A 17256-nucleotide genomic window follows, 5' to 3' on the forward strand; every position below is an offset into this window, starting at 1 on the left:
ACTTTTATGATGTTTAAAGCACACAAAAGTTGATGTAACATGGGCCCTTTAAGTGTTATTTGCCAAATTGTGACACCTTTGGAGCTAGGTTGGCATTTTTGGGGTTAGGTGGAGGGATCCAGTGGTGTTGGGTAGGGTTAGGGTAACAAGCGATACTTAATGACAGCCTTCATGACAACTTATTCATGCTAATAACAGATGTCATGTCATAATAATGACAGCGTAATGTCAGCCTTTATGTATGAAACTTAAAGTATGCATAAAGAAACATCAAATTGATAGTTAATGAAACAAAGACTAAATTACAAAAAAAATACCAAATGCTTTGAGATAAACTATAAATGCTGACACAAACAAACCTGGGATAGTAAGTGTTGCAATGTTATCAAAGCGAAAGTAAGTTAACTAAATTAATATGAGAAATGACAATAATGAGTGACAATGTGGTGAATAATGGTGGTGATATCAACCTTAGTTAAGCTCTACTAGTGTTCAAGTTTGGAGTCTATGTACAGATTCTTGGTTTACTAGTGCACGAGTACACATTTTACTTTATTAAGATGACTAACTGTGTTTTCTCTCCCTTCACCTGGGTTCCAAAGAGCCATTTCTCAAACCAACAGGGAAACATTGAGATTTTTTGGGGGATACAGCATTGTCTTATTTAAGGATGCTCCCAGTGGCAGCGATTTGTGCACTCTCAGCTCTCTTCTTTTTTGGAATCCTAAAATAAAGCTGGATTCTGTTCCCTCTTTTCTCTCACATATAGCTGCAGAGACAGCTCTGGGTACGACTGTGTATTGTATGTCATTCTTATTAACAAGACTGTTGCTGCACTCGTGGCTGTGCTTTAGTTATTTCTGTTCTGGCTGTGACACTTTAGTTTTCCATCAGTGTAACACTGACTCAGTCCTGAGTGTGTGTGTGTGTGTGTGTGTGTTCAGTGACTGTTCGGTGTGGGTTATTGAGTATTGTACTAAAGAAACTCTAGTCTTTAACTCCTGTGGTTTTTGTAGCCACAGACAGTTTAAAAACTCACAGCTGGGCATTTAACCTATCACAGCTGGATAAAAGCTGCTTCTAGGCTGAAAACCAGCCTCAGACACACTTAACAAGGGATAGCCGGTAGAACATGAAATGCTATCAAAGTAGTGACAATGTGTTTTACTCTTAGTGTCTGCAAAGTGTTTTTCCACACGAGTAGATTAAAGGAGCAGCAATAAAAAAACACTGTTTACACCAAGAAGACGAATGCAAAACATAGACAAAATAAAACAAAAACAATGCACGACGACAATGTGAAATATGGACATAACCAGCTACAGCTACGAGGATCCAGGGATTTCAACCAAATCAACTTCAAGAAACTCAATATAACAAAAAAATAAATAAAACATGTGAAAGGAAATTATTGTTTAATAGTGTATAAGGTAATTTTTATTTTATTTTAAATAATTTAAACATGGGAACGTGGCAAATTCTAATTGGTTTTAATATATGTTCTCTGTTTTTGTACTTTTTGTATTTACCATTGTAATCTGTACAGCACTTTGGTCAACTCCAGTTGTTTTAAATGTGCTTTATAAATAAAGGTTGAGTTGAGTAAATATGACATTTTTATTCAAATCGTTATATTAGAATAATAGCAGTGATGACATAGCTTAATTTTTATAAGGTGTTAAAAACACCGAAAGACAAAAAAAAAAAAAACATGATTGCCAATCTTTAACATATGTCAGGAAGTTAAGACTTTTTAATTCAAAAACTTGTCAAAAATGTCAAGCCTTTATGAGACCTTTACAGTTAAACACAGTGAGCTTGCAGTTTGTCTCCCTTTTTTTGTACCAATACAAGAAGTGTTATGTTAAAGATCAACCAGTGGATGTGCGTAATTGTTGATTACAAACTTTAAGCCATTTTATCTTAATTCCTTTTTGATTTAGTAGTTTTTAGAGCTTTTTTCTTCCATCACTGTGCATTGGGACAACCTTTGTCAATATTTCCATTGCTTTCTGCTTTATTGGCTGTAAAAACAGTTACAAAAGGATTAGTCATGTTCCTTTGTATAAACTCGTATATAGTCTGACCAGAGAACTAATTAACATCAAGAAATAACAACAAAACAGTAAATTCTTACCAATCTCAGTTTACATGAACACATTGTTTTATAAAGAAGATTTTTTATTTTTTAGTTCATGTATTTAAAGGGCCACAAAAAGTAACTTGAAGTTTGATCTGTTGGTCAACACTTGCTATTTGCTCATTTCTTCCCACACATAAAGCATGCATATTTAATTGGTGGATTTAAAACTTAAGATTAGCCACAGGTGCAGGAAAGTTGATGGTCTGTAGATGTTGCAGGAAGTGAAGTAGGAAGGTGGCTGTCATCACAACGTGTTTTATTTTAGGTAAACAAATTGTTATATCATGATTTTATTTGTTATTAATCATTAATATCCTCTGTAGTGAAATGACAACTCTTTATTTCAATGAATTTTTAAAGCTATAGGGAGCCATTGCAAAAGAGTCAAAGAGCCACATTAGGCTCCAGAGCCGCAGTTTGCAGACCCCTCATATTGTAATTTTATATATTCAAAATACAAAACTTGATATATCTTGAATCTCGATATATTGCCCAACCCGACTCGTATACAAGTACATGCATCATGCAAGCATTTGTCATTCAGAATTTTACCACCATCTTGTTTATTTTATCCAAAATTAGACTTTGTCCTCTCTTTGTAGTTTTCCTCCCACATAGACCAGGTACAGCAGCGTTTAAGGAAAACTATTCCTTACTTTGTAGAGTAAATGAAGTGCATATATCAACTTATTACCTTTGATTGTTGTGATTCATCTTTCAAACTGTGACAGATTGTGTTTTCTCCTGATTTTGAGCGTCAGCAGCTAATAGCACTCAAACTTCAGAAAGCATCGCTGGTGTTGTCTTCCGTCTCTAATTGGTTTGTTACATCAGCTGCAAGCATCAGCCACCCACTCTGCATCTCCTCTCTGCCTCCTCTAGGCTTTATTAATCCCTGCAGTAGTCAGCGTTCACTGTGAGTGATTGTGACTAATAATGTGTCCACCAGGACCCCCAGGACCCCCTGTGGACTGCAGAGTGACTGCAATGACCGAGACCACTGCCTCCCTCTCCTGGGGACAAGGGACGGACAACCACAGCCCCATCCTCAGCTACACCATCCAGGCCAGGAGTCCCTTCTCACTGGGATGGCAAGCTGTCAGCACTGGTATATATATATATATATATATATGTATTTATATATATGTAAATAAACGGGTGCCATCTTGAAATGGGGGAAAATTACTCGTCCGTGTCCTGTTTGTTCAATGACAAAACTGGCTTTATTTAAATACTGGAGTGATTTATATCTCTGTATTCTTATAAAATGGCATGTAATTATTTTTTATTATTATTTATTTAAAACATTTTTGGTCATCTGTTCTTTGCGCTGTTATCTTATGTTGGTATGAATTTTGTTCTTAACTGTGTGCTATTCTATTGTGTTACTACAACGTGAATAAAGGTCTATTCTAGCAGAAGAGGCCAGGGGACGACATAAGACCAAGTTAACAGTGCTAGGGAATATCTGAATGCCCAAACAAAGTCCCAGCCTTCAAATATTCATGCAAACTTTGCCTGATAAAGCTCATTTTATGAAATATCATGCGGTAAAATCCTTTAAAACAAAGCTACAACTGATATAAATACAACATATTGTCATCTAGAATGAAAACTAAAGCCAACGAGATGCCCCAAAAATCATCATTTCAGATGTTAACTATTCACTTACCCATTATGAAATGTAGAGAGAACATGTTGGAATGAGACACTTTTGGAGACCAGTTTTTACCCATTTCCACCCTTCCAGCCAGTGTTTTTTGCATTTTTTCTCTTTTGAAATTATAAAAAACTTATATCTGAATTATTTTTGACATAGGACAAACAGCAGCTCTTTGGCGTGGTGAGCGCGACCAGGTCGCTAAAAGTTGAAAAATCTGAACTTTTTCATCGACTTCAAGCAACAAATCCCTCGTCCTGTCTGTAGAGCGGAGGCTGCAGCCCCTCCCTGCTCCCCTCCGCTTCAGTACAGACGGCTGCAGCGGAAGGCTGTACAACTTCCTCAATTTATTGGGGCAAAATTAAAGTGGTTAACTTCTTGAAAACCACAGTAACTACTGATCATAACATTCTGAGTGAACTCATCCTTTAATATCTCTGTAAGGGTAGGCGGAGCAAGAAGGAAAAGAAGTGATCAACCCTCTCTCTTTTTCTCGACCCTGTCACCGGCTCAGCACACACACACACATACACACATTCATCCCTGGTGATCACGTCACTGGAGCGATGAAGTGACCAAAAAGCACCACTATGTGCAAGCGACACATCAGGGGAAATTTAAGTGACTGCAGTGCTACAGTCGCTACATGGCGACCGGCGTTGCTAGGCCGAAACGTCACTAGCTGTGTTTCCATTACCCTTGAAAATGCGCAAAATAGCGCAATAAAAACTGGTGATGGAATCACCTGAATTTTGAAAAAAAACACTCAAATATCACTTAAAAGTTTATACTCTTTCATGAAAAGGAACTTCAGACATTTCGATATTGAAATGTGTCACAAAAGCGCTATGGAAACACTTTTTCTTCAGTTATGCGTCACAGAATGTGACTCACCTGGTCACATGACCACTCCTCTCGAGAACACACGGTATGTTTAAACAGAACAGGAGAACGGGACATTCTTATACTTTAAAATGATATAACTGCCACATTAGACGTGAAACAACAAAGAAATACAGAGTGTTATAAGGAGGTTCTGAGCATCCATCTTCCTGTGGCTTCAGCCCAAAACAACCTTCAATGGAAACACATTCAACGCACAGTTATACTTTGTCGACATTTAGAAATATCGCTTTTATTTTTGCAAGAACCTGTAATGGAAACGCAGCTAATATTTACCCGGATGCCCAACTTCCTGAATCTTTTTAGTAAATGTCACTATCAGGTTGAGCAAAGAGATCATGAGATCTTCCTTTCTAAATGTCACACTGGGAAATGGCTTTAAACAATACGTCACGCTTAACTTTCAGTTTTTTAATGAAAGGTTATTTTATGATGTCTTTCAGTTCGTGAGACGCTTGGAGGGAAGCAGCTGTCAGCCACCGTCACTGACTTAAGTCCCTGGGTGGAGTATGAGTTTCGAGTCTTGGCAATCAACAGCATAGGAACGGGAGAGCCAAGTAAACCCTCCAAAAAAGCCCGCACCAAAGAAATGCGTACGTCTCTAACGCTCTCACACTGCCAACAGTGACACCTTTAATTTGAAACTGCTCATAACACATAAGAAGAAGAAGAAGAATCTACTCCAGGAAAGCAGAACGACTCCTCTTTAGAACTTGTTTGTGTCTGTTTATTTATAAGAATCTATGTATATATATAGCCTAATAACGAACACATCTATCAAGGCAGTTAATTATAAAACCTAATGTACAATTAATTAAATCTGTTGGATTTAATGACACAAACCAGCCTTTAGTTTTTTTTAGTATTAGCAAGGGTCAGACACTCAGGACCACACAGTGTTAGCAGATAATTTAATAGCTGAGTAAAATCCTAATATGGTTAATCGATTTATTGTCATGGATGTATATTTTTTCATTTTGAAATTCATCTTATACGTAGATGTTGTGTTGATACTGTAGTTCCCAGAGTGACACCGGCCCGGGTGAACGGAGGTGGTGGCGGGCGTTCAGAGTTGGTCATCACATGGGAGGTAAGAATGTATTTACAGAAAAAATATATATTGAGTCTGTTTTATTGTTTTTGTGTGTTTTGCAGAGGTGAGTGTTACTGTCATTGAGTTGCTTTTATGGGTACTTGTACTTTTTTGAGTATATTTCTAAATCAGTAATTTAACTTGTACTCAAGTATATTTTAAAACATGTGTCAAACTAATGGCCCAGGGGCCAAATCCGGCCCTTTGGAGTATCCAATTCGGCCCGCAGGAGAATGTTAAAAATTGCAAAGAAAACATGAATCATTGTGTAAATGAAACTCAACACTCCCACAATCTCATTTTTAATGTTAAATTGTTGAAATTGGTCACAAAATCTATGAAATTTAAAGTTTAGATCCTGTTGGGACTGATATCTGTCCCTTATTGCTTGGATATTGTTGGTTTCTTACATGTTTTGTTTTTTTTTTTTTATTTATACGTAGATATTGTTGGAATTATTCGTTTTTGAGCATAAAATCTGCGGCTCACTTCAGATCAAACTGCTCCGTATTTGGCCCCTGAACTAAAATGAGTTTGACACCCTGGTTTGAAAGAAATAAAGTAATTCATTACATTTCTACACTCAACCGTTATGACATTGTGAAACTACAAAAAAAAGAAATGACCAGACAACAATCAAATCTATCGCATCATAGCCGACCAATCAGATTAAGCGTAATGCATCGCTCTAAAACAGCCTTGAATGGAGGTTACTTTACCACTTTCTTGGGTTCATGTTTGGGTTTTTACCTAATATGTTGTTACCCACATGACACATTTGACATGGCACTGTTTTTGAGTTAATAATTTTAGCTATACTTAGATTTTCATTTTGAATGAAATTAATTGGTGTTAAAAATAAATGTATATAATAAAAGATTTGTCAACATTTACAGATGCCTTTGTGGAAAATAAATTAAGCTCCAACTGTGCAAGATTTGGTCTCTTGCTTTTTAAGTTTATACATGACATGTTTACTGTATGCTAGGGCAGTAATTCTCAACTGGTGGGTCGGGACCCAAAAGTGGGTCGCAGACCTGTACTGGGTGGGTCGTGGACAGCTGGTCAAAAATGAACAAATACTTAATGTCTCTCATGTTGGACTTGTCTTTTATTTTGAAATAACTTTTTCTTTTGACAAGCATGCTGTAAAATGCATGTTGCAAGGAGAAAAATTTAGATTTATGTTTTAAAAAATATTACATATACGTTTGTATGTTTTCAGCAGCAATTTTCGAAACACTAAATTTGGTTGGTTGAATTGGGTCATGATTTAATGACCGTGGAAAAATGTGGGTCCCAGGGTGAGACCAGTTGAGAACCCCTGTGCTAGGGAACCGTGGCAAGATTTATTACCAAAAATAAATGTGGGGGGTGAAAGTAACTAGTAACTTTTACTTTGAGTACGATTTCATTACATCATTACTTGTACTTGAGTAATTTATGTATGACTGACTTGGACTTGTACTTGAGTACAATTTCAATCAAGTAACAGTAATTCTACTTGAGTAAAATCAGTCCTCTTTAGGTTTGTTGTATTTTCTAAGGACTTTCTCTTTTAAATGAAAACATGTAAAAGCTGAATGAATATGTTCAGGTGTTTACGTCTACAGTAGCTGACAAAAACACGATTGTGAGAAATCATATTTTATGGCTTATGGTTTTTCCCCATAAGTATAAAACCAACATAAGCAGACATGCTGATTACTTCATGCAAAGCTTACAAGTACTGTAACCACTTAAGCACAGAGCTGTATATCTGAGGTATGTGTCTTTGAGATCAGTCGTGCTGGGTTGTCCTAAGTCATCCCTCTGTCATCTCCTCCCTCTCTAGCCTGTTCCTGAGGAGCTGCAGAGCGGCCCAGGCTTTGGATACGTAGTGGCGTTCCGTCCACTGAGTGCACAGGGATGGATGCAGGCAGCGGTCACGTCTCCAGACTCCTCCAGATACGTCTTCAAGAATGAGAGCATCCCCCCGTTTACTCCCTTTGAAGTTAAAGTCGGGGTTTACAACAACAAGGGAGAGGGTCCTTTCAGTCCAGTGACCACCATCTACTCTGCAGAGGAAGGTGTGTGATACTGAAACTGCAATGGGTATAGTTGGGTACTACTAAGTGGATTGTAAAAGATAATCAGTTCCCAGTGCCCCCCTAAATGATGCGTTTCAAGAACGTCAGGTCATAGCGTATAAGTTAAAAAATAAGTAAATAAATGGCCATTTTTGTTAAACTAAAAATTATCACTTCTTTTTTCAATTGACTGAAATAGATTTCTAATTTAAGAAACTATTCTTTTTAGATGTGACAATATAGCTGACAGAAATATCAGGAAGAAAGAACGTGAGAAAAAGGAAAAGTCTCACAGAACGGCTCGCAGAACATCTGGAGCAGATGTGGAAGGTTAAAGCCCACGTGCAGGGTTCTCGGAACCAGGTATTTTTCACAGCGTGGGGGGAGGTCCTCCAAAAAAAATTTCAATTGTTCACTCTCTGTGGGCCAAATTTTGTAAAGTCAAAGTAAAGTTGTTACTTGGTTCCAGCTTTAGTTTAAGAAAGTGTCTATTCGTACGGTTGCCGTACGGACAATCCCCCGGTGCTATTGGTACGGTTACCAAAGTACAAGTACGTAGCGTCTTAGGGTTAGGTTGTAACCCAATATCGTAACAATTTTTAGAGTTAGTGTTAGGTTTAGGGTTAGGTTTAGTCTACGTCACATGACCTAAACTGGCCAATGAGGGGTGCTGCGTACAGATAGAATGTCGGTATATTGATGCGGCAACAGTACGGATAGCTACTGCCTTACTTTAAAGCCAAAAGTTATTTGTTGAATTGGTGAAGGGTCATGATGAATTGAGTTAGAGTTACTCATGCTTGGTTGCTATACATCCTCCACTAATTAATACTGTATACACACTGTATACACACTGTATCGAAAAGAAAAAACATTTTATTCAAAAGACTGATTCGAAGATGCGCTTTTCAAATTTAAATTAAGTATTATGTGGGACATACTCATTAATTTCATATTTTTCTATCATTTTATTTCGTTTATTGTTTTTGTTTAGATTATGAAGCACACTGTTTAAATTGGACCCTGATTATGGGTTACACTGCGGAGGATGCACAGCCGAACCAAGCCGGGCAGAACACGGCCCTAAATCTGAGTGAAGCCTGTATAAAATATTGTCAACCTGACAATATTTGCATCCATGTATGATCTGTTGTGAGTTATAAACATGACAAGCAGCTTCATGTGCCGCTACATGCGACCACCAGTTATAGCACACTGAAGACTGTGATTAAGGTTTGCAAAGCAGAGGATGGACACAGGCAACATCGGGGGCAGCTAAGTGGCTGCAGGGGTCCTCAGGTGAAGACAGGAGAAGCCGAGCAAATCAACTTTATTAGATATAAACGGTGCAGCTGACGGATGTGTTTCTCGGTTATACAGATTAAAAAGAGAGTTAAAACAACACATGCACACCTGATTGTCCAAGTGTGCAACAATTATTGTTAAATGGACTTGATTTATACAGACTGAAGTAGTACCAGAGCACTTTACATATTAGCTCATTTACCCATTCACACACCAGTGGGACAGAGCTGCCTTGCAAGGCGCGAGTCGACCACTGGGAGCAACTTAGGGTTCAGTGTCTTACTTATGGATATTTTGACAGGTATAGACTGGGATCGAACCCCCAACCTTCGATCAGAAGACAACACCTCTACCACCAAACTACAGAAAGCCTCCCTACGCTGGTTGAAATACAGCGTAAAGGATCAAAATCATATCGGTCTCTGCACTCATCAGTGCTGGCGAGATCCCTAGCATGGTCCCCTTGGTAACAGGACAAAAACCACCACGCAATTTATAATTCTCCAGTTTTACTAATTAATAACTTGATGAACTTTAGAAAACTGTTTCACATAGAGCTTTGTATTATTTTATATTATACTAATAATAAACATTGTACAATATGTGTTGCACCAATGCTCATGTAAATCATCTTTTAACCAATTTAACATCCCATGTTGCTGTGCACACACTCCTCCTCACCTCGTGCTACAGATTGACGTGCAGGATCAGCCTTATATTCACACAGTCATACAGTGGGCGTGGGTGTAGTAAAGCACTCTGTTCCTCTCCTAATATGAGTGTGTGTCTCTTTCAGAGCCCAGCAGAGCTCCAGGGAAGCTAAGGGCGAGGAGTGTTTCAGCATCGGAGGTGCAGGTCACCTGGAGACCGCTGGCCTGGAGCAACAACCGCAGACGCATCCTAGGCTACGAGGTTAACCACAACCTGCCTACGCAACTAGCACTGTGGGAAATGCCAACCACTCATAGCATTATATCAGTTTTTCAAATTCTACTCATTACTTACTTACTTTCTACGATCTGGATTCTTGTTTTGTTTGTAAACTACAGTTTTGCTCCCAAGTTCTTCCTCAGGAATTATAGTTGGATATTGACTTGTTAATTGAAATCTGGAGTTTATTTCGTATTCTGTTGTGTTTTTAGGTGCAGTACTGGAGTAAAAAGGAGAAGCAGGAGTCAGCCAGTGTGATCAGGACAGTGGGGAACAAATCCATAGCAGTAATCAGGGATCTGGAGGGCAGCACTACCTATTATGTGTCCCTGAGGGCCTATAACAGTGCTGGGGAGGGCCCACAGAGCAACATAGTAAATGTCACCACCAAGAAACCACGTAAGAACTTTTACTTACACACACATTGCTGCGTCTGTTTGTCCATGTATGCATGGATTAGTAACAATATTTATCTGAATTAAATGTTTTAAACATTTGAGACAGTGATTACAGTAAAAAAAAACACAATTCTTTAGTCGTTCTTTTTTATGTTTCATGCACTGTTGACAGTTTGACATTAACATACACTAGAATCAGAGGTGAAAATTATTAATTACAAGTATGTTACTGTAATTGAGTTGCTTTTATGGGTACTTGTACTTTTTTGAGTATGATTCTAAAACACTAATTTTACTTGTACTTAAAGGTGCAGTCTGCAACTCTCAGATCCCGCTCTCCCTGCAAACTTTCCAAAGTCCCTCCCTCAGAGGAGCTAACAAGCTAACGATAGCCAAACAGCAGCATCACAGTAATATAACATGCTCTGTTAAAAGCATATTACTGCAGCGCTTCTCTCTCTCAATGTGCACATACCTTAGCAGAAGCAACAACAACACAGTGTGACTTAGAGCAGCCACACGGATGCTGCGTGCACAAACAAACAACACATGCACCACAGAGTTCTAGTGTAATTACAAATCACACATAATGTAAATCCAGCAGCAGTAATTAGCTTTCAAGCAGAAAAGTCACCAATTCCATCTTCTACTCCTTCAGATCATACACTGTAAAAAACGGCGCTCTAGCTCTGGTAAAGGGGCAGGTCCTGTGAGCAACAACTGTCAGACAGTCAATCAAACGTAACCCTGGCTCTGATTGGTTCTTTTTGCTCGGCCGCGGTACATTCTGGCAATCTGCCAAAGGCAGCAGGGGGCGGGGCTCAATGAGTCTGTTTTTTTCACACAAACTACTAGTTTGATGTAAAACTGTCCTTACATAGTGACAGTTTTAGCAAATATGACAAAAAGTCACTTTTCTAAGAGTTGCAGACTGCACCTTTAAGGACAATTTAAGAGAAGTAAAGTAATTTATTACATTTCTAACCCAATGTTTTTGTTTTAAAATGATCAACGAACATTGTGAAACTAGGAGAAGAAAATGACCAGACAACAATCAAATGTTGTATTTTAAAATAACTGTAGATTTTAAATCAACCTTTTATTTTATACAGATACATTTGTGAAAAATAAATTAAGTTCCCATTAAATGAGATATTTACTGTATGCAAGGGAACCATGGCAAGAGTTATTACCAAAAAAAAAACATGGAGGGTGAAAATAACTAGTAACTTTTACTTTGAGTACTATTTAATTGAATTACTTTTTACTTGTACTTGAGTATTTTGTGCATGACTTACTTGCTACAATACAATTTAGTACAATTTCAATCAAGTATTCTAACAGTACTTCTACTTGAGTAGGATATATCAGTACTCGTCATACCTCTGACTACATCCACTCATATTCTATGTGCAAATATTTGTAAAATAAGATGACATTTTATAAAGACACCCCATCATAAACTATTCAAACTTTTACATTTTTAAATAGTTGAAATAAATAAAATACCTTCCATCCATCCAGCCTGTAATTTAGGATCTTTGTTCCTCCCACTCTGGGATATCTGTGGAATTGGTGCTCACTTCTCACAGTGGGAAGCTGAACTGATAATGAGAAATCTCCTTCACGCTGGGTTGGTTTTACACTGTTTATTGACTGAACAGCGTGCTGTTTTTCTCCTTCTTCTTCCTCTCCTTGTCCTACACCTTTGTCCTTTTCAAGCTCCAAGCCAAGCCCCAGTCAAAATCATGTGGAACACTTCCAACTCCAAGGTCATCCTAAAGTGGGACCAAGTGCACGCACTGGAGAACGAGTCGGAAGTCACAGGTTATAAGGTAACTAGTGAGGCTTCATATGTTCTTCTAGGATAGAACACTTCACTCGTTTACCACACATTCAGACTTCATTTTTTTTTTAAATTGTAACGTTATATGTTATAAAATATGTAGTTATCTGATTTCTCAATCAGAAAATTTCAGCTACTGTGAAGTTGCTGTTGCACTTTTGCTTAAACCTGGTTTATTTACTTTTTATTTTGGTATTGTTTTATGCATTTTAACTCTTGAGGACAATCACGGCAATAAAATTGCAATTTTGTCAATATATCTATTGTCTGCAGTCATTTTTAAGTGCATTAAAAAAAAAAAAAAAAATCAAAATTGAATCAAAACTCGATATTTTCTTTAAAAAATCTGAGATTTATTTATTTATTTTTTTTTGGCAAAATCGCCCAGCCCTACTCTAATGGAAGATAAATAATACAACCAATGTGTTCATAAATGATCATTTTCAATAAGTATAATAATACACTTCGCAGAAACACAATGAACAAGGAGGCACAACTTTTGACCAGCAGCAGACATGGAGGGAGTTTCTTCTACATTTTTCTTTAAAACAAAAAAAAAGTTAAACATGAATACAAACATATAGGAACTCATGCTGCTACTCCCACCTACACACTGTATTTATATATTAGTATTAGTTTTAGTATTTAGTATTTATATATTAGTATTAGTTTTAGTATTTGGTATTGGTAAATGTTTTATCTGTTGTAAAAATTGTATGTCTACCTTTAGTATAGGAATGTCTTTTCTGTTGTGCCTGAGCACTTTATCTGTTCACCGTGGGAAGTGAGAAACGTCTTCTCGATTCCCTTGTATGTTTGTGCATGCAAAGGAATTGACAATAAAGCTGACTTTGACTTTTGACTTTGAAACATAAATAGGAACAATAGTATTTATGGTAACACTTTCCTTGAATCCATAAGGCTGACATTACGCTGTCGTTATCTATCATTAGCATGAATAACGTGTCATGAAGGCTGTCATTAAGTGTTGTTCGCTAAATTATGACACCTTTGGAGCTATGTTGGCATTTTTGGGTGAGGTGGAGGGATCTAGTGGGGTTAGGGTTAGGTAAGGGTTAGGGCAACTACTAACACTTAATAACAGCCTTCATGACACCTTATTCATACTAATGATAGATGTCATGTCATAATAATGACAGCGTAACGTCAGCCTTTATGTATAAAACTTCAAGTAAAGTGTTACTGTATTTATAAAGTGGTAAATGTAAAAAGGAATGTGGAAAAAGCCTAAACATCAAAATGAAACATTTAATTAAAATATTGTTTAGAACGTAAAAGAAAAACATGACAGCTTATTAACTTCCAGCCACTTTTTAATGATTTTATGTTTGGTTTTTTTTTGTTTTTTATGATGTTATCATTGGATATCTGCCTTCCAACCTGAATTGAAGAGTCTGTATTTCTTTGTGTTTACTGCTCTAAACAGCGTTTTAAAGGGCAGTGATTATCAGCCTCTGTTATCCAAAAGTTTTAAATCTGCATTCTCATCACCTGCATTCACTTCACATTATTCCCACGCCAAAAAACTGTCTCTTCTGAAAGTAGCAGCTTAGTCTATTCCAAAAAGGTGCTGATGCGTTCACTGCTCTGCCCGAAAGCTCAGGATTGCCCTATCTCTGCTTGTCTCTTATCTCTGCTGCACCCACTCGTTCCTCTGGAGATCCACTACACTCAAGTGCAGATATCTACTGCGCAAGAATTATCCTCGTGCCTCCAGAAACGACTCATTTCTTCTCACACTGCTTGAATTTGGACCAAGATTTTCTTGCAGATGTGTTAAAAAGTGCTTGTGATATATTGAGTCCCACTGTTAATTGTGTGAACTCTGCTGTAGGTGATGTACAGCCAGGACAAGCACAGCAGTCCTAGCGTGGTGGAGACCAACAACACCTCCTTGGAGCTGTCGCTACCGGTCGACCAAGGTTACGTGATTCAAATTAAACCCTTCAGCGAGGGGGGAGAAGGCATCAGCAGCCGCCAGATTACCATCCCCAAGATAGCAGGTGGGACAGCTCAGACTCAGAGATCATTAGATGTCACCATGAAATGCAGCGAGATCTTTTCCAGGGTGCAAACCACACAAAGGGCAAAAAAACAACACTTCCAACAATAAAACACAAACAGTGAGTTTGGTTTATTGGAGTTTGTAAAAAGCCCAAAGCAGTGATTGAGGGAATTAATGTGTTTGTTGGTGCTGAAGGCTTGGGTTTCAATTACAATTACATCTTTAATTATCCCTGTTAAATTACAACTCAATTACGATGACGGTGGCCGACTTTTTTTCCCCAATTGCAATAAAAAAATTACAATCATAATTTTTCCAGTGAAAGTCAATTACAATTACGTTCCCAATTACAAAACTTCAATTATAATTACTGACCTGAAATAAATAATTAACCCCATAAAACGTAACCTTCCTCTTGTATTAGCTTTCTGTTAGCATCAATAATGACTGCTGTCTTAAACCAGCTGTAAAATACACTAAAAAATATTATCCATCATCTAATTTGTTTTTCATCTATTGGTTAGCTTGTTAGGCTTTCTAATCAATGAAAATGTTGGTATTCATAATTTTGGTGTGGGTGTCTGAGCCTATTTTCTGTCACTAAACCCCTCGATTAATCCTCAAGATCAGTGGTTTTCAAACCTCCTATTTTTAAATCCAAGTAGCCCCTTTGTCCGACAACAACATTTTGCTTGGAATACTATGAAAAACATTTATACATCATAATCATGGAATGAATGAGTGATTACACACATTTTAAAGAATCTCAGTATTTAGTGGCTCCTGAATAGATTTGTTTTCTGTTGTTTTCATCACGTTCATGTTTTATCCATCATCACTATCATCATGATTAACATTGTTAGCTTAAAATAAACATTATTAAACCCCATATTTTGAATGCATTTGTTAATTTTCCACTCTCTCGGTCTCTAGTACCCCCTGTGGTGCCATTGCACACCCCTAGGGGTGCACGTATCCCCAAGAAAACTGCAAAGTAGTTGGTAAACGTGATATGAAACATATTCTAGTAAACGTTAATTACGTCTGTGTAAACTGTAACATGGTTCTCAAGGTTTGTGTTTAAATTGTACATTTTTTTTTAATAGAATTTCCATGCTAATTCCAATTACAAAGTCAATTATCTGAACTCAATTACAATTCCTTTACGATTTCAACAGCAACAGATTTTTTAAAATTACAATTGCAATCATAACTAAGTCAGAATTGTAATTAATTATCAATTACACCATTACAATTGTAATTGAATCCGACCCTGGTGTGATTGCCAGCGACAGTCGGTCGTAACGTCTTTAATAATAAAAGTGCTTTTTAAACATATCCATATAAACTATTTTATATTGATTCCAGAAGGCCAAGTTGCCGAGCACAGATCGATGCAGTTGGATCGTAGGAATATAAATCGATTGATTGATCTAATGGATGAATGGTTACACATTAAACCAAGTGTTTGGCTCATTTTTCCTGCTACAGAATGTAGAGGGCGTGGTCAGGAATGCGTTTCTGATTGGTTGAGTGCATTTTACAGCTAAAGACATGTTTACAGAACAATCCAGGGAGCGAAGCTGGATCCAGGAACACCTTGAATGATTAAAGGTCACGCTGCATCGTCTCCGTTGACATTTGCGCTCTCCGCTATTAAAACAAAGTCATTACCCTTTCTTTTTGACTTGGCACCTTTGGAAATCAATTCTCAACACGTGTGACCTCCGTATGAAGACACAGATTAATAAATAATGTTTTATATGAAATAATACAAGACACACAGTTTGGTGTTTCTATAGAAACCAGGACTGCAAAATTGTTCCAATGCATTCAATGGCTTTTAAATAGAAAGTCCTAAAGTTTTGATACACATGTTGGAAAGGTTTGTAGAAAAAATATGGATTGTGACCACATTCGGTCTTTTTTTTTTTGAGAGTCAGTTTTTGATCATGGTTATATATATGTGTATAATATGTGTATAATAATGTTTTTTTTTTAATCTTTCTTCTTCTCTTTATACTGCATTTTATTAACTGTATTTATATTTGAGGAAAGTGAAGGTATAGCATCCCGTTGTTTTATTTTGAAAAGGAATACTAACTTAAATGATATATACAGTAAATACAGACATCCTGCCACTGTATTCAACAGATTTTGCTTTTTCAGACACTTTTGTCTTTTACCTTTTCCCACAAAAAAAAATCAAGTATTGTTAGAGATATAAAAAAAAAAGTGTAATTGTAATTATAGATATTTAGCCACAGACTAGAAGTGAAGTCGTATCCAATCAAACAATAAGATGAGCTCTGAGGTTTAGGGACAGACTTCTGCTGGATTATTAATGTTGAAGGTTTTCTTTTGTTAAAACATGAATGTGTTTCTGTGGCTGATTCTACATCACACTATAGCAATGGTAAAGACATCTACTGTTGCTGTAGTGTTTACTACTGCCCTCTACTGATGCACTAAAGCACCAACAGCAGGCAGACATCTGGTTTTACTACTGATGACATTCATTCCTTAAGTATTCACTGTACATTAAGGCAGGGGTTCTCAACCTTGGGGTCACCAGATGCCTTTAAGAAACTAAAAATATAGATTTTTAACAAGTTGAGCACATTTTTGTTTGTTTTTTTGTCCTTTTTCTACAACCACACCAAACTTGTATTATTTGAACCTTTTTGCATGTTTGCTACATTACTCCCATTTCTGTCACTTCCCCATCAAATTTCAATGCCTTTTCTGCACATTTTTTCCTCTGTCAAAACATTTCCAGCACCTTTCCACCACTTTTCCCACCTAATGTTGCATATGTTGACCCATTATTGTCATTTTTAACTTTTTTCCACCATATTTCATGCTTATCTTTGCAAATTTAAC

The 17256-nt window shown here is 37.1% G+C and overlaps 1 protein-coding gene across 3 annotated transcripts in view; it reads left to right on the forward strand.

Moving 5' to 3' along the window:
* The window catches only part of cntn3a.1 (contactin 3a, tandem duplicate 1), a 128170-nt gene that overhangs the window by 109613 nt on the left and 1301 nt on the right, over positions 1 to 17256 (forward strand). For all 3 annotated transcript variants that reach the window (XM_028453224.1, XM_028453226.1, XM_028453225.1), the window contains exons 15-22: positions 3093 to 3251; positions 5150 to 5299; positions 5726 to 5796; positions 7634 to 7868; positions 9970 to 10085; positions 10316 to 10502; positions 12224 to 12336; positions 14203 to 14371. In XM_028453224.1, the coding sequence (XP_028309025.1) occupies positions 3093 to 3251; positions 5150 to 5299; positions 5726 to 5796; positions 7634 to 7868; positions 9970 to 10085; positions 10316 to 10502; positions 12224 to 12336; positions 14203 to 14371 (1200 nt within the window). The remainder of the gene's footprint in view (positions 1 to 3092; positions 3252 to 5149; positions 5300 to 5725; positions 5797 to 7633; positions 7869 to 9969; positions 10086 to 10315; positions 10503 to 12223; positions 12337 to 14202; positions 14372 to 17256) is intronic.

This window comes from Gouania willdenowi, chromosome 7, assembly GCF_900634775.1.
Source record: "Gouania willdenowi chromosome 7, fGouWil2.1, whole genome shotgun sequence".
NCBI lineage: Eukaryota > Metazoa > Chordata > Actinopteri > Blenniiformes > Gobiesocidae > Gouania > Gouania willdenowi.